At 55.8% G+C, this 22,929-nt stretch overlaps 1 protein-coding gene across 5 annotated transcripts in view; it reads right to left on the bottom strand.

Annotated features, from left to right (window-relative positions):
- The window catches only part of NFIX (nuclear factor I X), a 91,705-nt gene that overhangs the window by 46,881 nt on the left and 21,895 nt on the right, over positions 1-22,929 (bottom strand). For 4 of the 5 annotated variants that reach the window (XM_079770096.1, XM_079770094.1, XM_079770098.1 and 1 more), the window contains exon 2: positions 16,728-17,259. In XM_079770096.1, the coding sequence (XP_079626222.1) occupies positions 16,728-17,259 (532 nt within the window). Of the gene's footprint in view, positions 1-16,727; positions 17,260-18,238; positions 18,553-22,929 lie in introns of those variants that run through there. The other variant, XM_079770095.1, reaches the window with a different exon arrangement.

The raw sequence follows: 22,929 nt of genomic DNA, 5'->3' as shown, positions 1-22,929 counted from the left end.
ACGTGGGATGTGAGGGTGCACAGCAGGAGCCAGGGGGCTAGAGCCGAGAGAGCACCCTCACTCACACTGGCATGCCTGGAGGGAGGGCGGGAGGCTTTGCCCTCCCTTAGTCTCCCCTTCAGTCCTAGGAGGACGCACACCTCACCAAACAGGCCCACAGTCCGGCGGCAGAGGCCTCAGGGGTCAGCAGCAGCTGCTTCCTCAGGAGCTCTCTGGACGCACGCTCCCCCGCCAGCTCCGGGGGGCCCCGAGGACCCCTTCACCTGAGAGGAGGGGACCTCAGACTCACATAAAACTGGGGGCTTGGGGGTACAAGTGTGTGGGGGGGTGAATCCAAGATTAGCTCTTACAGAGGACGAGAGCTCGTGTCCATCAGAGGACGTGTGAGCTGATGCAACCCACACCCACCCATTCCATGGATGGGAGCCTGGGCTCCTAGGAAGCGCATCCTGATGTGATACATACACAGCAGGTACGTGACGAGTGCAAATGATGGCAGTGTCTTTCTGGGGCTCTGGCATGGACAGGGTGCAGCTGGGGATGTGGCAAGATAGGCCCTGGCGTGCCGTCTGCAGGAATCAAATTTCCAGACAGCAACTTAACAATATGAAGAGTCTACTGGTATACCCTTGGCCCGGTGGCTCGCTGCGGGGAAGCCTGCGCCTGAAGTTCATGGACAGAGCCCCCAGGCTTAGCGCACAGGATGTCCATGCGGCAGAACTGACGACCTGATGGCCTCCCCAGAGGGGGGCCGCAGCCGCTCTGGCGTGCTGATGTCTCAAGCACGTTTGTTCGCTTTTTAAAGAAGCAGGGTTACCTTTAATAATAAAGGGTAATTTGTCATTGTCAAAACGAAAAGGGGATAGACGTTATTAGAAATTTCGAGAATTAGGGCCAATGCAGCTAATAGGAAAAGATGTCAAACCACCACAAATTAGTTTTGAAAAATTGTGGCGTGGTAGAGTACACAATGGTGTTCAATTTTAAAAGCAGCGCCCCAAAGTGTTTATATCATAAACTCCAAGTAAGAAAAATAAATATGTACATGAATAGGTATAAAAATGCAACGAAAGGTTAATAGTGGCTCTTTAAGTGGTAGAATTTTGATACGATTTATGTACCCCTCTAGATTTTGTGCTTATTTTGTATTTTTATGATGATATAAATATGCACTAATCTTATAATCAGAAAAAATAGCTTTTTTAAAAACAATGGATGGGGGAGAGACTGCATATATGATTCCCCAATTGCAGAAGAACAGAATAAGGCGGTAATGGCAAACCACAGCCGAGGACCCAGCCGCATTCCCGCGAGCCAGTCAGATTTCACCTCCAGAACTTGCATGTTCAAGTGGACTCCAGGCCAAATGCCACAGAGGAGGAAGGAGGGTGACACCCCCAAACCGCTGTCACGCTGGGGCACACCACACGCCCGGGACTGGGCACCGGGCCGTCCCTCGCCCGGACAAGGGGGACTTTGGAGGAGAAAACAGCTTTCCAAGAAAGTCCAGGACAGGCACGTGGGGGCTGGGGAAAGAGGCTCGGGAGCAGAGAGGAAGTGGCTGGCTGGAGTGTCTTAAGGTGGAGAGGGGCGTGCTGGGAAGCCTCTCAAACACTAATAAGGCCGACTCTAAGGTCTGAGGCAAGTGAAGGGGCAACAACAGCCGGACAGACTTTGGGGTTGGTGGAGAGCCGTGCCTGTGTGCTGCCGGTGAGTGAGAAACGCACTGTTCGCGTTCCTTTAATAATTCATTGCTAAGAACCAAATCCAGCCGCCAGAGCTGGGAGTACATGTACCAGCTGGGGGACGGCAGCCATCTTCGCCGTGGGAGGCGCAGGCCAGAGGGGTCCCCAGGAGAGCGAGGGCGAGGAGAGCCAGCCACACATCTCTCTCCGCGCCCACAGGAGTCACCCGAGGCCCGGGCTTCTGGGAGAAGGGGAGCCTCAGAGCAAAAGGCAATCCTGATCGCCGGGGCTGCCCCCTGCCAGCCCGTGCCTAGGGCACCTGTGAGGCCAGCGGAGGGGAGGTTCTGACATGGAGGAGACCCCTTGAAGAGTGAACTCCGGGGACACAGATGGAGGGTGTGGGCTGGGGGCCTGTATGCTGCGAGGCAGAAGTGGGGACACCCCTCTGTCCAGCAGGCCCAGCCAAAAGGACAGGAAAGGCCTGGAGGAGGGCAGAGCAGGCTGAGGCGTGGCCTGTGGCCCACCCAGCAATGGCCCCTTTAACAAGAGGCCGGGGAGCAGAGGGGGGAGGGGGACCAGGAAGAAAGCTGCTCTTTCCCCATTTTCCTGACACCTCATTCCCAGAAAGGGGGAAACATATTTTTGCAAAACCAAGTCCCTTTCAAACCGTTAACCCGTAGCTTCTCACTTGCACGCCACATCCCTCCCAGCCTTCCAGAAGCTTCCACCATTCCTCATCTCTCAGGATTTTCCCAGTGCGATTCCCACTCAGAAAGCACACCAGCCACGCTCCCCTGCCCGCACTCCTTTTTTTTCCGTAGCCCCATTTCTGATTAGGACATTTCATGCCTTTCCATCCTCTCGAGGATGGGCCCTCCGCTGCTTCCCATCTGAAGACACTCCAATATTCAAAATGGGCTTATGGGCTGCTATAAAGCCATACGCGGGGGAGACAGATGCAAAGGCAGGTAAGAAACAGTCCCAATTCCAAGATTTCAGCCTAGTGAGAGAAATCTACAAAAGCAAATACCAAGTGTCACGGGGAACAAGGTTACCCAGCTCCCAGCCAAGGCCCGGGGCCACCGTTCACCCCCTTTCTTTCGAACCGGGCTTCCCCCAGCCGCCTGCCCACGCCTGCGGCAGACTCTCCAGAGGGGCCTGTCTCAAGACGAGACCCATGAAGGCAGGGCTCGCCATCCTGGAAATGCCACTTGGGGGTGGGCACCGAGGAAGCCAACCCATGCCTCTGCTCTCTGTTTAAAACCAGGGAGTGGGCCCCGGCTCACCAGGGCATCCCTGCAGCCGGAGCTCTTTGTTGGAGGGGAACACAATTCAAGAGGCCTTGCCAAGCCAGGCTGGCATCTGAGTAATTATATTAATGAATCTCTGAGTTACAAAATCTAATATTAGACGGTGGCTTCAGGACCATCATCCTCAGTTACTGTCCCACGTGGCTAGGAACACTCCTGGGCAGCAGCACGGCTTGAACAGACTGTGTGTGTGTGTGTGTGTGTGTGTGTGTGTGTGTGTGTGCCCGCACGTTGTTTAATTTAAAAGAAATGCATGCTTTTGAAACTATGCCCAGAGATCTGTGTGCCGGGCCCACTTTATAAACCACAACACCATAAATAAGTGAGAGAAATCTGGCCCGTCCTCAGGGCAGGGGCCTCTCATTTGGCCCTATCTCTCGCGCTGGCAATCCCCTGAGGATTACTACTTCGTGGAGCAGTGGCCTTTGTGTTCGAAGCCAGCACTGCTCCCCGCTGAATTCCCCTTGGCGCAGCAGCAGGGCCTGGCCTGCAGACCCGCGGGCCTGCCTCCCCATCCGTGCTCATTAGCTGTGTTGATCCCAAGTCCAAATTCAAAAGTTGGGCTTGACACACAAAGGGGCAGCCCGAGGCCCAGCTGATCCTCCTGCTCTGGCCAGCTCCCCAGCGCAGACCAGAGCACCGCACCGCCATCTTGGCCATTGTCTGCCGCCCCGTCCCAGGCAACAGAACGATGACCCAGTTGGCCACACTGTGCGTGTCGCTGGGTCTAGAAGGTGCCAAGCAAACTGCAGCCGTATAATAAACCAAACAGGCCCTCAGCACAGGTCGGTGTTAGCCACAGGCCTGCGATTACATGTCATGTATGTTATGCACAATGCAATGTGCTATCAATGACATAAGGTAGCTTATAACCCAGATCCTGCGAACTCCACACGCCAGAATAGGATTCAGCTCATTCGTCTGTGCCGTTGATGAAGTCCTGCCCTGGTTGCTGGGCCTGGGAAACAGGCTTCCGTGGACGGGGACGGTCAGAGGCCCCCGTGGGCCTGGTGGCAGGTGTGGCCTGCTCACTACGCAGGGAGAGCTGGCCTGAAAGGTGGAGAAAACGGGTAGTCTTATCTCTCAGAAACAATAAGGGTCTGTTGTTTAATGATTTTTCCATTGCTACTTTTTTTTTAAGATAACAGGCAAAAATCCACACCAGTGCCCCGTGCCTGGCAGGGCGCTTGCTCAGCACTGTCTTAGGTTAGAAGGGCTTCCAAGCTTTGAGAAGGAGGAAGACCCTCTCAGAAGCCCATGATGCCCGAGAAAAGATCCCTCAGCCCCAGAAACCCTACATGCAACCAATCAAAGCACAGGGGGGAAAAAGAAAAAAAAAAAGAGCAGCAAGAAATTCAGAGACGAGGCAGGAGACCATTCTGCTCGCAGGGGTGGGGCATGGCCGTCCAGAGGAGACACATGCGGGTTCTGCTCACCCTCCCTCCAAGGCAGGGCTTCTCCCCCTCGCCACTAGTGACGTTCGGGGTCGGATGATTCCTTGTGGAGGAACTGTCCTGTGCGCTGGCCTCGACTCACCAGATGCCAACAGCACCCTCCACCCGGTCATGACAACCAAACGTGTCTACAGACATTGCCAAACGTTCCCTGGGGGGGTAAAGAGCTCCCGTTTGAAAACTGCTGTTCTAGGGTGACCAACAATCCGGTTTGCGGGAGACAGAGGGGTTTCCGGAACAAGAGACTTGCGGTGCTGAAACCAGGAAACTCCTGGCAAAATGGGACGAGTTGGTCACCCACCCTGCCTCCTTCCCACTTTCACCTGCCAACAAACCGCATTTCCTCCTCTGCCCTCAGGGCTGAGAAGGGTAGCTTTACCGTCCTATATGGAACTACCTCTCACACACCGACAAACATTACACCCCACCCCATAGCTGCTTCTGTGGCCAACGTATTATCCTTGTCGCCTCCTTCTCCCGCTGCCATTCCCAGCACCATGACTTCCACGAGGCTCTCTCAGCCGCTCACTAAATGGCTCACATATTTCCTAGGTTACTAAGGCCAAAACTGGCCGAAAACCTCTGGCAGGGGAGGGGCCACGCCCTGGGGAGGACAGACTGGGGTGCAGAGCTTTGGTGTGCCCACGTTCGACCCCCTATGGCAAGTGGGCCCAGAGCCACGGAGAGGTCACCTGCAAGAGGAAAGGGCAGAGAGAGACCATTTGGCTCCCCGGTCCTCCCGACACAGGGCTGAGCCTCACATGACCTGCTACACATGGGGAGGGGACCTGAGACCCTCGGAAGAGGAGATGAAAGGAACATCTCCTGCCCTGGCCCGAGCAGAACATCTGAGAGTAGATGGCCTGTCTCACCCTCCCTGTCTTCCACCCAGGGGACCCCACCCCACTCATCCCCGGCTCAGAACCTCCCACCCAAGCTTTCCATCCATTTGCCTCCCTCCCTTTAAAGGACTCTCTTCCCTTGGTCCCCGGGGAAGCATTCTTGTTACTATGGAAACGATGATGTCATGTGGCCTGGTGAGGCTGCAGGGCCCTCCTACTACCCCCTAACTAGGTACCGTGCCTGCCTACGTCATCACTCAGAAATTTATAGCCCAGCACTGGGTATTTATAAGGTGACTCTGGTGTGACCACGGATACAATGGAGGGCTGGTGGCTATTTACAGCCAGAGGATATACACTTATTACACCCCCCTCGCCTGTAATCTGGGCCCCGTGTTATATAACTGCCGTTATGCAATAATGCCCATTATATAATAATTATGCACTAATGGGGATATAACCTGCCGGCATAATAAGGACACACTCCCCAAGGGTTGTGCTCGGTCGGCCGCCTGCAGGCCACCTCCAGGGATCTCCTGATCTCTCTGCACACTGCACCCCGTCCAGAAGAGTCACCAGGTGTCACCCGACTCCCGCCTGTCATCTGTAGCCTCCCCGAGACCAGGAAGCCCGGCCGCAAAGCTCTCTCCGGATTCCTTCTCCGGGCCTGTGCCTGCCCCTGGCCTGCGGGGAACGCCCTTCTCTCTGCCATATCCTAAGCCCGCCGCAAAGAATTGTGATGGGATCCATCCTGGGAGGCGGAGGGACACTTCACTCCCATGTTAAGAAAGGGTACGAGCAGCAACCACCCCTGGAAGGAACCTGAAAGGCCTAGAAAGGCCTAGAGGACGACAGGCCAGCGGTGGAGGGACGGCCCTATGGACACAGCTGGGAAACGGGCTTCAGAGGTGAGGGGCCAGGGTCAGGCCTAGTGAAGCCAGACAGGCCCCTTGTCAGTGGCCCCTTTTCCCCTCAACACCTACCCACCCCCATGCCTCGAGGGCTGGGCCTTTGGTGGGATCTCAGCACAGGCCGAGGCCTGAGCCGGGACTTGGACTTTCACGGTCGGAGTACCTCCCTCCCACTGGCAGCGGGAATGCCCCAGAGCAGGATCCTGGCCTCTCGGACACCAGCACACGCTGTGCTAGTCACCCTGCTCCCAGGAAGGAGGAGCAGACACTGTCACCTCGGGGCAAAGAGGACAGGAGCGCTGGCTCTGCACCGGGGTGACAGGGACACAGGCGGAATGGGCAGAGGGAAGGGTAAGGCCACAGTGGCACTGGATGGGCCAACTCAGTGAGCCCAAACACACCATCTGCTCTTAACCTAGATGACCTTTATATTTACGTTATTTGTTACATGCACTGATGAACTTACACAGATTAGGGAAGGAAGTCTCTCTCTGGTGCAGCGGGGTGGTTTGGGAAGCTAGCCGGTCTCTTACCTCTCTCTACTGTTTGCATTTTTTACAAAGAGTGTGTCTGACTACAGTAATTGAAAAATATGTATATCAATCACCCGGCCGGCATGACTCAGTGGTTGAGTGTCGACCGTGGAATCACAATCTGATTCCCAGTCGGGGCACATGCCCGGGTTGCAGGCTCGATCCCTAGTGTGGGGCGTGCAGCAGGCAGCCGATCCATGATCTCTCTCTCATCATTGATGTTTCTATCTCTCTCTCCCTCTCCCTTCCTCTCTGAAATCAATGAAAATACCTATTTAAAAATACATCATTCAAAAAGGAGAAGCGCTGAGGCTCAGGCGACACTTCTGGTCGCTGCCTCCCCTGCAGAAACGAATGCCTGCTGCCCTCTGGGGTCCGGGACGGGCTTGGTGAGGTCACCGCCTCGACACACAGGCCCGAGTCCCCGTTCCAGTCCCCAGATCAGCAGCCCTGGCGCACACCGACCACGACGCACGACGTCCGGAGGGATGTTCAGTCGAAGACTCGGAGGGGCTCGCGAGCCCTGGGGTGGAAGAGGAGCCCTCAGGGGCTTCGGCCCAGGATCCTGCTGCCCAGAAAGGGGAACACGGTACAGGACGTGCAAGGGAACAGCCAGGGCTCAGAGGTCCCGTCACCACGTGAAAAAAGGTCAGTGAGGTCCTAAACTGGAGGAGAGGCCAGAGCTGAATACGGGCAACATTCTGTCTGAATCCCTGTTTCTTCCGGGCCAGAGGTTCTCCGTCGGGGCAATTCCGTCTGGAGATACTTCGGTTGTCACACTTGGGGTGGAGGGTTGCAACTGGCATCTCGTGGGTGGAGGCCAACGGGTGTTGTTAAGCATCCGGCAATGCACAGGACGGTCCCCGTGACACACGATGATCTGGCCCCTGAGTCAACAGTGCCATGACTGGGAAACCCCGCTCTACGGAAGCTGCTATCCCTGGTTTAGAGGTTAGGTCCCTGTCTGATTAGCCACAGAAACGGGAAAATCTCCGGCCACGAGCTAGCCTCGCCACAGCCCAGCCCCTCGACACGGTGGGAGAGGTTTTATGCACACAGCCCCAAAGTCTGCCAACTTTAAGAAAGGGGTAAGGGTGAGCGTCTATGCGGAGGAGCATATAAGGCAACGAAGAGCAGATTACTGCAAAAGTTCCATCGATCGGCTGGTTAATTAGGATAATTACATGCATTTTTATTTCAAACCACAACTCCAACCAGACTCCCAGGAAAAGGGCATGACAGAGCAAGGATCAGGGATCCCAGGACCCAGCTGTGCCCGCCTGGCCCCACGCCTGGACTTCCCGCACACTCTCCCTGCCCTCTCCCATGCTCCAGGTTAGGGACCAAGAAGCTGAGCTGGCCGAGGCCGAGGCAGGGCAGGCTTTCAGCCGACACGCCCTGTCTATGGACTTACGCTTCCTCCCAAGTGGGAGGCAGGGGCTGGTGGTGGGGAGGGAGGCCACTATCAAGGCCAGGCCAGGCACCCTCTCTCTGTCTCCACCCCAACTGCTCAGCCGGCTGGGGGAGCCCTTGAGCTGGCTGAGCCCCAGGCTGGGCTCAGCCCCTCCATCACAGCTCTTAGAGAGCAACGGAGACCATGGGGACCAGCAGTGAAGGTCAAAGGCAGCGAGGCCCAGGGAGGAAAGCCACGGTGCTCACTGACCTGGAACTTGGGGTCCTTCTGCCAGAAACCTGTGGTGTGATCTGCGTACCTCGACCTCTGTGTGCTTGGGTTCCCTCCTCTGTACAGTGGGGATGATAAGATCTGCCTTGCCTATGACACCCCACCATTGTGAGGAGGGACCCAGCTCCTGGCAGGCTGACCCGCTCAGCCGGCTAACAAAAACGGGCTAATTCTTCCCGTCTTTCAGGGTGTGGTTCGAGCAGGTCATCTTCCGGGGAGCCTCCCAGGTCCCCGGGTCTGGTTCACCAACTCCTCACTACACACGGAGACCCCTGTGTGTGCCGCCTGGGCACGCACACACGTGGCTGGGAGCACGGGTTTGCAACTAGAATTGGTGTGAGGATCTCAGCGCATCACATACGGACAGGACTCAGCACGGAGCCTCCGTCATACGGGGCCTTCGATGAAAACCTGGAATTAAAGCAGGACACGGAGACCGCGGGTCTGCCCCTCCTCCCTGGACAGGGGACAAAGAGTTGCTGGGAGCCCGGACAAATGGGTGCCCCGTAAGTTATTGGATGCCCCCAAATAACAGCAACGCTGGCCCTGACCGGGGCCGTGGCATGCCAGGGCGTCATTAAGACATCAAAAGTGAAACTAGAACCCCTACCCCCCACCCCCCAGCAACAGACAGGCCATGGTGGTTTGCAGGGGGGGGGGGGGGGAGGAACAAGCCACTTGGGAGACAGGCTCACAAAGGGCAGCCCCAAAATATTAAAGAGAAACTCCCCCGAGGGCCAGGAAATGGGACGTTCGATATCCACGGACAAAGTAAGGGGCCCAGGCACCCAGGGTGGCGCGGTCCAGTCCCGCCAGACCCCCCTCCGCCTCCGGGACCCTCCTGCCATGCCAGCAGCCCTGCCGCTCAAACACGCTTAAGATGGCGCCGGCGGCCTGTGGGGCCAGGCGCTTGCCGTGCTATTTTCCACGGTGCCCTCGGTGCCAAGAAAAACCTATCATCAGAAATGCCATCAGCTATATTTATCTATCGCTCAGCCCCCCAGCCTCCTCCTCCCGTCTGCCAGCCAGGCCCTGCGGAGCCCCCCTCACCCAGTGGGCACACTTCCCTGTTGTTGACGCCCGTGACCACCTGCCCAAGCCTCGCTCCCCAGCGCTCTCCCCCCCGAACCCCTGCAATCAGGCCTGCACGCGGGCATGACGACCTTCTCACTGGTACGTCAGGGCACGCCCACGTGTGCTTCCATAGGCACCTGACGGGCAGGCCCTGGGCTGGTGTTTCTACTCCCAAACCACGGGCAGGCAGGGGTGGGTGCCTTTGGCCCCCTTTCAGCCGTGGCTCCTTCCCGGCCTGTCAGAGCCTGGGCAGTGCTGGCCTGTCCCCAGAGTCCTCCACAAGCCATCGGCTGGGTCCTCTGGGAGGGGTGCCCACGCTGAAGTGTCGCACCAACTGGCCATCCTGGGGAGACGGGAGGCGCAGGGGGAGAGACCAAGACTCGGGGGACGGGGGCTTGTCCCAGGCCTGTGGGCAGCATGCTGCTGGGCAGACCTTTCCCCCGCCCCCCCCACATCACTCCCTGAAGGAAAGTGGGGAGCCCCAGTCTGTATTTCAAGGTGCTGTGAGTATCAGAGGAGTGTGCATGCTAGAAGGACGCCCACCCCCTGTGCATCCGGCCAAGAGGGCAACGACAGAATATGGGACGAGAAAGAGACAATGACAAAGCCGAGGTCCAGGACGACTCAAATCCTACAGCCCTGAGCAGGCCCCTGCGAGGGGACTGTCCCTCGGTGCCAGGCACTTCAGAACTTTCCCTGTCCAAGCAGTGGGACGCCCTCCTGCGCCTGCCCACCCTCAGGCCCAGCACAGAACATATGAAGGTGAATCAATGACTATATCCTACCCCCCCCACACACACACACACATGCACCTCTTTCCTGTGCTTGCAGGGGCAGCCCTCACTTCCCACTCCAGCCCTCTCCACGGAAGGGTGCCCCCTGCCTCCGAGCCCCCAACTCAGAAAGGAGTTCCAGGGAGCCGACCCCTCTGAGAATGAAGCAACCCAAATAAAAATTTTAAAACCCAGCAGCTCTTTCTCTCCTGCCCCCTCCCCCTCCATTGGCAAATGAAAACAAACAAGAAATCAAAGAGGCCTTTTGTGCGAGCACCGCTCTGACACGGCTGGGGCCTTTGAAAGGACTTTTGAATCGGACACTGAAGGATAAAATAACTGAAGCGTGGCAGCTCCTGAGACAGGGGGGTGGTGGGACGGATGGGGCAAAGAGAAAAAGGGGTGGGGAGGGAGCCGCCTTCTTCCCTGGGCAGAAAGGGGGACATTCAGCTGTGCCCTCTCTCCCCAGCTGCCTTGGGACACCAGAACAGAGGGGGACATGGCACAGCCCTCGGACCTTCCGGCCCGCCCTTCCTAGGCACCCCAGATCTCTGCAACCCCAGGAGATTGCCAGATGGGCCCTGCCTCCCTCTTCACGGCCCACTGGGAGCTGCCCCCATGAAGCTCTGCCGGGTCTTCCCGCCCCTCTCGCATGGGTCAATGCACGGTCCTGGTCGGTCGGTCAGTCGGTCGGTCGGTCAGTCATGCCTGCAGGGTGGCTGCAGGATGGTGCCTCCATCACCAGGCCTTCACCCAAACCCTGCCGGCCGCACGCAGGAGGCTCTCACTCTTAGACGGGCCCTGCTCACAGTAGGTTCACCAAGTGCACATTTCATGAATAAAGGAAATTCGGCCATCCTTTGGCGATGCCAAAAAGTAAATCAACCCCCCAGGAAGTCCTTCTGCGCGTCTGGACCCCAGCCCTCCTGCTGCAGAGCGGCCCCTTTTCCTCTGGGTGGGCGGTGGAGCACAGCTGGTCACCAGGCTGGGCTTTGTAGGTACCCTCCCGCTTATCCGTGGCCCATACGCTGCCGATTCAAGCTCAGACAAGGGTGGTTCTTTTCTTCCCGGAGCTACAGCTTCCAACTCAGCCAGCAGAGTGAGCACTCCCCCAAGACCCCCTGCGCATCGCAGCCAGCAGGGGCCTCTAACTGGTTGGGTGGTGGATATGCAACGGACAAAGGGAGGGGAGCAGATAGTCAAGGGGGTTCCACAACAAGACCAAGCTCAAGGACAGGGTCTGGGCATTTCGGATCTCCTCTCTGAGGTCAGCCTGAGCCCCGCCACCCCGCCACACCACTCAGAGCCAAGCACCCGATGTCCCGTTAACAGAGCAAGGGCAGCCTGGGCCAGCTTCACACGGGGGTGACGTGGGCAGTCGCACAGGCCCGTGCTCTAACTGTTTGTTGTCGCATTGCAATTCCTAATCATGTTGAACCAGGAGCCCCACGTTTTCATTTTACACTGGGCCCCGCAAATTACATAGCTGGAAGGCCCTGCAAATCTTGCAGCGGCTGCCATGAGATCGGATCGCGCCTGCAGTTTCCGCGTTCCATGCAGAAGGCTCCAGCTTAAGAAGGCCTCCAGGTAAGCAAAAGGCAAGGGCGCAAGAGGCTGTGTCAAACGCGGGAGGCATGAGAGGACGGCAGGTTTAGTCTGGAGGAGGAACAGCTTCCGGGGGAGCGAGGTAGAAAGGAACCCCGAGAGCTGCCTTAGGCATTTGAAAGACTGCCATGTTGCACCTAAGTTGTCCCTTAAGACAGAGAAATGAGACCTACAGGTAAAGGGAAGAAGAAGACAGCCTTGGGCCCATGACGTCATGACAGTAATCGCAACAGTAACCCGCTGCTTGCCTACTATGCTGCCTCCCCGGATTAGACGAACAGAAGAGTTTTACAACCAAAGCTGAACAATGGCGACATCTCTTCCAGGATGTTCTGGGGGTTAAACGATAGCCCGCATTTCTCGCACAGTAGGAATCTGGTTCCTGGGCCAGTCTTTGCTGGCCCTGACACCAGATGGCGCTGCCTCGAAGCCGCAGACCAGTGGCATTTCTGGGGCTTGAAAAAGGAGGCACCGTGGCCATGGCTGGAGTTAGCCCCCGCCCCCCCCCGCCCCCCCCCGCCCCCCACAAAGGGCAGCCGGTGCTCCTGTGGCCCTTCCCACGAATTCACACTAGTGCCACCAGACGGACTGGGCCTCCAGCAGAGGCTTGGGGGTGCATTGCTGGCACAGCCATATCTTGGCACGGCTGACGTGGCCGAGTGATGGCCTCCACTACCGAGGAAGGAAGGCGACCAGGAGCCCTCCCTCGGTCCCCCAAACCGCTGCTTTCTGCAAAGTCCCAAGCCCCGAAGCAGAGTGCAAAAACCAGGGACATGCTATACCTGAGGACGACCCTGCACCTGGAGAAGTTCACTTAGACAATCCTCAGGTGCTAACCCGTTTGCTTCCACAGGTAAGGCCTGGAGGCGAGGGGGGAGCAGATCTCCTTTCATAGCAGTGCACTGACTGACGCAGGGAATCGGAGCCTGCAGAGTCAGACGGGAAACCCTACAGGACAAATGACCTGGTTCCTTCAACGACAACCCAAAAGCTGCTGGAAAAGGAACCAAGAGAAAGAGGAACAGGAGGAGGATCGCCTAGAGCTGATATCTTGAAAGACGGATCCACCCATTGCCATGCTTAGACCTGATTTGGATCCAGATCCAAACAAACAAAATTAGGAGATAATTAGGGACAAGTGAACACTGACGAGCGGATCACACACTAAAAAAAAAAAAAAATGCTGCTTATTTTTAGGTGGCATGGTGGTACTATGGATACGTTTTTCAAAATTCCTTATCTTTAGAGATGATACAGAAACATACTTACAGATGAAAAGCTACACTGCCTGGATTTTCTTCTAAACAACCCGGCGTGGGTGGGCAGCGGGGGTTATGGATAAATGCAGACTGGCCATAAGGCGACAACGGTTGGCACTGGCAATGGGGGTTCCTTCTACTGTACACGTCTCCGCAACGGAAAAGCTGCGATAAAGAGAGGAGCCACCACCCAAATGCCTGGACTTCACGGGCCGCGGCCGCGGGCCTGCTGGAAGGATCTGATGGGGACAAGCTGACATGTCCACTCGGTAAAGCGATTCATTACTTCCAGCTTGTTCCTCTTCCCGGGGTGAGGGCCTCGGTCGGGGAAGGCCTGAAGATGCCGGATCCCCTTCAGACCCCTGAAGCAGCTTTGGAGATAGCCGACCAGCGCTTCCAGGCCAGCTCGGCCGTCCTTCCTCACACAGGCGGAGGCCTCTGGGCCCCACGCTCATCTCCACCGCTGGCCTCCCGCCCTGGGACACCCCCTTTGGATGGGAGGACGTCACCAGACACGCACCACCTTCTCCTCCCCACGGCAGTGCTCTCTGGCCCCGCTCTGCCTCAACCTCCCCTCCTACATGGGGTAGACACGCGGCAAGATTCCTAGAAGGAAGGTTGCCCGCACGGAGGACACAACACACAACCTTACGGACCCCGTAGGCTGGGAGCAGAGCTCCCGCCATCACGCTGGCGTCCTTGATTCCCGCTCAACCATGCCACCTCTTGAAGCTTCATGGGAGGCAGAACAAGGGCTCCAGAAAGCCACCATGACAATGGCGCCCCGAGGCGAAGCCACTCCCCCACACTTTCCACCATGTCAAGGTGGCTTGTCATCAAACCCGGCACCGTCCGCTCAGCGCAGATCAGGTTCTTCAGCCCAGTTTTAAGGAAAGAAAACACTTCTTTTAGAGTCCAAGGTAATTCTTGTCCGAGCCCTGGCCACCCCGCCCGTTCCCCCAGTTTGTATCGGGAGGAAGGAGCACGCCTGCGGGTCTGAGCATGGAGAAGGCTGTGCTGCCACATCGATGCCATGTGGGGGCTCGGCCAGAAGACATTTTCTAGCAAACTGAGGTGACTTGGAGAAGCCGTGCCCACTTCACACCATCCCGAGACCATCTACCCAAGGCCCAGTGGTGGCCCGTGCCACACCAACTCACCCTCACTCTCTCAGTAAAGCACACTTGAATTAAAGCAATTCCAGCCAGAAAAAGCCTTCATTGAAATTCTCTGGCGTTCAGGGACCTGAATTACGGACAAATTATTTTTTAAAATCCTTAGTTCTCCACTCAGCTTTTGTCAAGGAACTCGGCCAGGACAGAGGTGCCTCGGCTGCGGGTGATGGGGCAGCATGAACTCACTCATACTCCCGGGCCAATGACCTCATTACATCTGGGGGCGGATGGGGACACCTCTCTTCTCCTGACATCTGCCTGGTCAGTTCAGGGGAGAGGAGGCTGGCCAGGAAACAGCCTCTTTCCTCGCACAAACGTCACCCTACCTCGGCCCCATCCATGGTGGCAGCAGTCAAGAGTTTGGCCTAAAATAAAAGAAGCCAGGAACACAGCTCAGCTCCAGGGACCCGCGTGGAGAGCGGGCCGGAGGAAACCAGCGCAGGAGGAAGATGAATATTGGTTTCTGTCACAGAGACCCTGTTTCTAAAACCAAAAGGTACAGGATCCCCGCGTGGAGGAGTTACCTGACAGACACAAGCTGGAGGCTCCGAGCCGCCTCCAACACCACTAGGTATAGACAGAGAATGAGGGGGTAACTTTTAAAAATTTCTTGAGTCTCTTTTTCAGAGAGAACAAGGATGAACAAGGGAGAAAACGAGCAGTTGGTCATTCTCCATGAGGATTCATGATAGTCACAGGGACAGGTGCAGGCCTGGAAAGATCCGCAGAGGGAGGTGGAGTTGGGCGGGGTTGGGGGGGCCATCTGCCTCCAACCAACTACTAAAGCCACCTTTCAGAACAGGAGAAAACAAGTAAGAAGAGAGGCCTCGAATACCCCCTCTTCCTCCCCCCCCCCCCCCGCCCCAAACCGAGTTCAACATATAAACTTTTAGTCGAGGTTACATTCCTGACACACAATGCTGAAAGCTCCCCAAAATTTCATTTCTGGATTAAGTCATACCACTCCTCCCAACTTCCCAAAGAGGCAAAGGGGTGACCACAGCAGAAAAGTGAATTGCTTTGCTTTTTTGTGAATGAACAGGAAGGAAGACACACACACACACACACACACACACACACACACACACACTTGCGAGGGAAGAACATTCACTAGAGCTGAAGTTAAGCCACATTCTCTTACATTCGCATAAAGAGAGAAAGAAGGAAAAAATACTGGAATGGTGGAAAGGAAAACACACACACACAGAGAAAGGCTTGGTAGCCCTCTCATTACAAGTTGGTTGGGCATAATGTAAACACACTTCTGCCTTGCTTAATCACAGAGTGCCGCCCATTTAGGTTTCAAAGGCGGCAGTAAATTGGGCGTAGCTGAGTGGAGGCTAAAAATTAACCAGCCATCTCTGTTTCAATTTGTAAGAAAACAAAAGCGGAAAGAAATTATAAAAAGGGAAAGGGGGGGGGAGGGAAAAGAAGAGGAAAACTGAACCACCCTGACCCAAAATGCAGAGTAAAATTGGAAAAGCAAAGAGAACTGGAACTACTTGGAACACAAAAAGAAAAGGAAATTTTACAGTTGTTGGTTGTTTTTTGTTTTTTTGTTTTTGTTTTTTTACTTTCTTTGCTTCTTTAAGATCTCTTCCGTGCTCCCTGACATGCCTGTGCCCCAAAGCCTCTCTGCCCGCCAGCAGAGGTGCGGGGAGTGTGGGCATCCATCCTGTTTTCTGGTCACTTCAGCAGAAAAGAAACCAGGTGAAGGGGAAGAGCATAAGAAATCTCATGCTCCTTTTCACTCTCTATGAAATCAAATGACTTTCTTACTCTCCGACAGTCAAACCCCAGCCCAAAGAGCTCCTGCCTGGGCATCTGGGCCCCAGAATCTGCCCACCTCTGCCTTCGCTCCTCTTTTCTATTCATTCTGTCTCGTACCCAGAGGTTTTTACACACCCCTCTCTCCATCCCTCTCTCCACCGAACTGCTGCCCACCCCGCTTGTGCCAAATCCGGCCTTCCCTGAACTTGAGGGGAAGCGGTAGGAAAGCCAGCAACTGCCCCCAAATACTTCTTCTGACTCATGTTAAATCAGAGCAATGAGTGGATTTTTTTTTTTTTTTTTTGGTGGTGTTTATCACAAACTCTCACCATTGCAGGTAATTCTGGGACATCATGGCCCCAGTCCTAAGACCTGCAATGTCTTTTGGGTAAGATGGTCCTTCAAAGATGCAGATGCACGAAAATCGAACATCAGAGCATGGCAAGGGAGCCGAGGAGAAAGAATAGAGAGGGCGGAGGGAAACAGAGGGAAAAACTGAACATCGAACGCGCTGCAGGCCTCGGCAGGACGGGTGCCCTGGGTAGGTCCTTTGGGTGCATCATTTGGAGAGAAAAGGAACAATAAACAGGACAAATGCCAGCAAGTAAAATAAAATGGGGGGGGGGGGGTGGGGGGACCGAGAGTGACCTACCCGGAGTGTGGACAAAGTAAGCCAGATAAAGATCCAGTTCTTTGATTGTGACTCCAATGTGATGTGGCTGGACGCACAGGCCGGGGTTCGAGCACTGGGGCGACTTGTAGAGCCGCTCCCCATCAGTACTTTCCAGGGGGATCCCCTTAAACAAAATCACCATGACCAGGTCCAGCCGCCACACCTTGTCGGCCTGGCGCAGGCAGTCAATCCGCCGGATCTTGCCCTTCTGGTCGGGGTTGGAGAGCACGCAGCACGGGGGCTTCTTGCCGGTGATGGTCAGCACGAAGTCCTCTCGGAACTCGGGCCGGATGTCTTTGCGCAGCTTGGCCAGCAGCCGGGATGCCCACTTCTGCTTGATCTCGGGCTTCTCGCCCAGCAGCTCGTCCTTCACCGCTCGCTCCTCGTCCTTCGACATCCGCTTCTCGTGCTTCTTGAAGTACTTGCGCTTCCGCGCCTGCAGGTTGAACCAGGTGTAGGAGAACGCGCGGACGTGAGGCAGCAGCGCCTCGATGAACGGGTGGAACTCATCCTGCAGGCGGCAAGCCGGGAGCATGCGGGGCGAGGGAGGACGGGAGGAGGGGAAGACGGGGTGAGGGGGAAAGAGAACAGGAGAGAAGCGTTAGAAGGGACACGGAAGAAATCCCCTTCTCCTCCTCCTCCTCCTCCCACCCACGGCAATTTCCTCTTGCGATTGTTCTACGAAAGTGTAGTCGGGAGGCACCGCCAGCCTGGCCCGCCGCTTGCTCCCATCTCAGCCTCAGCAGCCAGACAGAGGCGCGGGGAGCCGGAGCACACACCTATTCTCTCTCTCTCTCCCCCTCACTCACTCACACACACGCGCGCACAGACAACGTTGCGGTCCACACACACACGCTGCTGGTATCCCCGCCAGGCTCTGTCGCGCCCATGACATCTCCATGTTCTCTCGCAGCCTGGAACGCGTGTCAGCTCGCCCCGACACGGTGCCCGGTCTGCACGGACGCCCGTGGACGCACACTCGGGGAGTGTGGGTGCCGCCTCGCCCCCAACACCAGTCGGCTTTCGGCCACCCCCAACAAGAGAGAACATGACATCCACCGGCGAGCGAGTGAGGAGACGGATCTGGCCTCCCCCTCCCCAGCTTGTTTTCATTCTCTCCTCGCCTGCTCCAATTGGAACGTCCACCCCAGCGTTTTAAAAAATCGGATCTCCATCCTAAATATGTGATCCCAGCTTTGTCATCGACACCGACACCAATGTTAATCACAGTAATAAGGAACAAAACACTTCTTGTTAGCACCAATAAGGTGGTTGTCTCGGCCACATTAGGGTTAAAAGCTACGTGGGGCGTCCTGCGCCCCGTCCCTACTGACCCCTTCACCCTCTTTCCCACTCAGTCAGGTGACAGAGGGCCGGGCTCTCGCTTTTGGGTTTTTTTTTTTTCTTTTTTGCTTGTTTGCTTGTTTGAAGTTTAAATAATAATTGATATCTGTTTACAAAAATAAAACTGGAAAAAATTAAATAATTACCATTGATCTGAAGCACCCGGCAAAGCCCAACGCCCGATTCTGAGCTTCTGGACTCAACAGAGTTGTGAGTTGGGGGCGGGTGGGGGGAGGGGGGAGGAGGAGGAGCAGGGGAGGAAGGTAAATGTTTTAAAGGGGGTTATTATTGGTGTTCTGGGGAATAGGGGCCGGGCTTGGGTGGATTCTCAAACCCTTCCCCCTCCCCCCCCCACGCTCCATTGCACAGAAGGGGAAAATTAATATTTTTTTTGAAAAGGAGCAAAAAGAAAGAAAGGTCAGGGATAGCAAGCAGAGAGAGGGAGCAAGCCGGTTGCCACACACAGCAGGTAAACAAAAGCCAACAAAAAAAAATTTCTTTTTTCAATTTCACCCCTTGTGCATCCCATTCCAGTTTTTTAAAAAAAGAGAAAAATGTGCAAATTTTAAAAATCAAAACCTACTTCCCACCCACCCCCACCCCCACCAACCCATCACACACCCTACCCCACCCCCGTGCAAAACAAAACAAAAACAAAAACCAGGAGAGGGAAAAGCAGCAGCTGAAGAAAAAGGCTTTCGGCTTTGGCAGCCGCACAGGGTGTAAACTTGGAGCTGCTTCCCTCCGCCTCTGAGCCCGATCGCAGGCGAAGGGGGAGCTGCAGGTTCCCGGGGAAGGGGACGAGTTCGGACCGGCTGCAGACCGTGGCTGCTGGCAGACGGATGCAAAAGAGAGAGGGAGCGAGGGAGGGAGGGAAGAAAGAGGGAGAGAGCAAGGGAGATGGAAACGGGATGGGGCCGTGTGCGCGTGTGTGTGTGTGTGTGTGTGTGTGTGTGTGCGTGTGTGTGCGTGTGTGCGTGTGTGTGTGTGTGTGTGTGTGTGTGTGTTGGTTGGGTTTGGGATTTTTTTTTTTTTTTGCTTCCTTTCTCTTTCTCTCTCAAACTCCCTCTCTCTCCCCTTTCATGCTCAATCCCCATCCATTTGCTCTTGCCAAAGCCAGTAAAAGGGGGGGAGGAGGAAGAGAGAGAGAGGGAAAGGGGGAGAGAGAGAGAGAGAGAGAGAGAGAGAGAGAGAGAGAGAGAGAGAGAGAAGGATCCACCTATTTGGCAAGGAGACACCCTCGAGCAGCCAATGGCTGCGTCCAAGGGGAGGAGGGAACCGAGCAAGCTGGGAGGGTGGGGAGAGCCCCCGGCAGTTGGAGACCAAAAACAATTTGCCCAATCGACAAGTTCACGTCTAATGAACAAGCAAAGTCCAGCAGTTATGAATTTTTCATTCCAGGCTCCCACTCGGGTCCATTTGGCAGTGGCCACCCAGCAAATTTGGAGGGGGTGGGGTGGGGGGTGGGCTAGGATCAAGGAAGACTCGGATTTTTTTTTCTTTTTCTTTTTTTTTTTAAGCCAGAAAAATAAATAAATAAAGGCTTGACTCTGAGCAGGCTGGCGGGCAGGCGAGCGGGCGGGCGCGCGGGCGGGCGGGAGCCCCAGAAGGCCTTGGGGAAAGCAGCTGCGCCTTCTCTGTGTTTTGGTTTCAGTCTCTCTCAGCCTGCACGCTCTCTCTTTTTCTGGTCCTATTTCTTTTTTATTTACGGAGAGCACAGGGGCGAGTGGAAGTTTTCCTCCTTGGCCCTCCACACGAGCAAGCGGTGCTATGAATAGAAAGAGGCGAAGAAAGGGAGCTCGGAAAGTGTCGATGCCAGCAGCGCTTCCAGGGCAGGGACCCGGCGTCCAGGGGGCCGCCATCCCGGCCACCCCTCCACCCCTCCGTCCTGGGGCTGCGGCTCTCAGGAGCACTCCCAGACCAGGCGGCCCCCGGCACCCTGAGCCCCCCCCTCCCCAGCCCCCAGCGAAGTCGGCTGCCTCCCTGGGCCCACACCCAGCCACGCAAGCTCCATTAACGGTGGCAAGGGATGCCAACGCAATGCAGCTCGGCTGGAGAAACTGCAACAGTTTATGAAAATAGCCTCCTGTCACAGCGCTCCACTCCGCTGACAAGCACTCCGTGAAGCCACAAACACACAGCCAATCCCAGAGAAGTGACAAAGGCAGGAAGATGGACACTACTTCCCAACGCGGTCACCGAGTCCTACTGACACCTCCCCCCCCCCCACCGCCACCACCCAGATGCTTAATTCTTTGCTTTCCCAGCTCTGTCCCCTCCACTAGACCCGCGTGTAGTGTTTCTTGGTTGGAGGAAGGGGGAATCCTTACCTGTCCCCCAATTCAATTTACACTAAAGGGCCCGAGTCATATGGAGCAAGGTGCAGGAGCATAAAATGAGAAATCCACAAGACGGGGAGGGAGCTAAAAGGGGAAACAACAGCACAGTGAGGAAAGGGCTGCGGCAGGAAAAGGGAGACGACGTTGGGGAAACCGAGTCACAGAGAAGAGGCTCACGGGGAGCCCCTGTCCCTGGGCCCTCCTCCCAGGCAGGGAGGTCAGCACCAGGGAGTCGGAGGCTCCCTGGGAGGGACGACGGAGCAGCTGCGCCTTGGTAGGCCTTGGGAAAGCCGTCAGGAGGAGACCGTTATTAAGGGAAGAGCTGAGAATGAGAACACAGAGAGGGAGAGACTGTCCCCGCTCTGAACCACTCCCGTGGCTGCCCTCGCCCAAGGTGAGGCTCAGCCCTCGGCAGGCAACGGAAAAGAAGGGTCACTGCTCACTCGTGCCCCTTTCTTCCCCATCTGAAACACCACCGTGCCTGCGGAAAGGTTCCTGGGGAAGAGCGGGGTGGGGGGAGGGGACAAACAAGTCGCCCCTAGACTTACGCTGAACCCTGACAATGGGAAAGGTGCCCCCCAGCACCTGCAACCCCAGTCTGGGCCCTGAATGGTGTGGCAGGAGCTCTGCGGTGGCTGACCCCGACGGACAGCAAGAGGTGAGAGGGCAGGAGGCAGGTGTCACTGCCCACAGGCCCCGTGGGTTGGCATTCAATAATTAACGTCCTGTTAATAACCAGCTCGGGTCCAATTAGCCAAAGATGTTAGCTGAGTGACATAAGATACTCTCTACCTCAAGAGAAGCAATCTTATGTTCTAAAGTCAAGATGAGATGGTAGAAACTACGAGAGAGTTTATGTTTGTCATAGGGGTGTTTTCTGATATTTTGATTTACTCTAAATATTAGGCACTAGACAGAAAATGGCCAACGTGAGCCTCCTGGAGAATTCTGGCATGTTCAGTCTCACAGACCACAGTGCCGGGTGGAAGAGACACGCGGAACAGGGTTGTTTCTGAATCTGGTGGTACAACTGGGTAGGTGGTAGGGAGATGGCAGATGGAAGGATCCACATAGAAGTTGGGGAGGAGATCCATGATTCGCTCCTGGATGGAGGGAGGGGTCAAAGGTTGACGGAGAGACTGGACATAGAAGTGGCTCAGGAGGGCCAGTGGAGTGTCCCTCGGGGACCCCCACACACAAAGCCCACGGCGCCCCTTCAAGGCTCCTTAACCGGAGCAGCAGCAGGCCCTTCCCAGGGAAGTAACCCGGAGGGAGAACAATCGTCAATTGTCCGTCTGCCAGTGGCCTTAACCTTGAAGGTGGGCAGAGAGGATTCCCAGGCAGTGCTCTTCCCTCACCCTGTTCCCCCGAGTGGAAGAGCAGCCAGGGTATTCCGGACGCTTGGCGGGGGAGGGCAGAAGGGCTCCCTCTCTCTCCGGTGGGCACACACAGGGGTTCCATTAGAGGCACTTGGCACACCCCTCCCCCTACCGCTGCAGCGCCCCCCCCCCCCCACTCCCTCCGGCGTGCCACTGGTGGCTGCTTTGGGCCCTGGACACGCCCCTCAGGAGCGCCAGACAAAAGGGGACTGTCCCCCTTTTGTTAAGAGAGTGGAGGCTCCTGTTGGAAGATTACCTGTCCCAGACCCAGACTCCTTCCCTGCTCCCCTCCTGATGTCCCTTCCCCCTGCACGGAGCTCAGACTCTCAGTACCCCCACCTGAGCCAAGACCAAAAAAAAAAAAAAAAAAAAAAGCCTCCAAAGATTCCAGGCTTCTCCAGGAGTTCAAGGGTTCAGGGGATGGAGGGAGCCAGGGAACAGCCAGGCCTCGGAGGAGGAGAGGGGAAGGGGGGACGGAAAGAGAGAAAAACAACCTAAAGCCGAGGGGAGAGGAAGCCAGTGATGCTGGTGAGAGTAGTGCACGAAAAAGAAAATTAACCACGGCAAGGGGAGAACATCAAGGAAAAGCAGGGATATGTGGGGGTGTTCTCCCCATTTAAAAGAAAAACTGGGAAGCCAGAGGTGAGACTGTAAACATTCACATGGGCTTTGGGTGCGGAAAGCAGTTTTTCTGCCTTTGTGAGAGAGAGGCCTCTCTTGTTACTGTCCAGTATATAGAATTTAATTTAAAAAAAAACACACACACACAGCAACGGTCTCAGTAAAACATTTCTCAAATAATACCCATGCTGGCTTCAGCCATCCCTAGGAGAAACGTGCCCGGGAAAGAAAAAGACTGAGCAGGCCAAGGAAACCAAGCCTAGAGAGAGAGAGAGAGAGGAGCTGGGCCCAAAACTGCAAAGAGAAGGACGGACGAAGATGGAGGGGGGGAATGAGCCAGGAGAAAAGACAAGGGCTCTGGGACAAGGGAAGGAGAAAAAAAAGAAAAAAAAAACCTCGCTGAGAAAAATGACTGCTTCTGTCTCAAGAAAGTGAAACATGTGGTTTTCCAAAACTCCACAAAACAAATGAGGCCTTGTGGGTTATTTAAGGGAAAAC

Source organism: Cnephaeus nilssonii (genome assembly GCF_951640355.1).
Source record: "Cnephaeus nilssonii genome assembly, chromosome: 5".
Taxonomy (NCBI): Eukaryota; Metazoa; Chordata; class Mammalia; order Chiroptera; family Vespertilionidae; genus Cnephaeus; species Cnephaeus nilssonii.
This window is presented reverse-complemented; position numbering and strand designations above follow the sequence as displayed.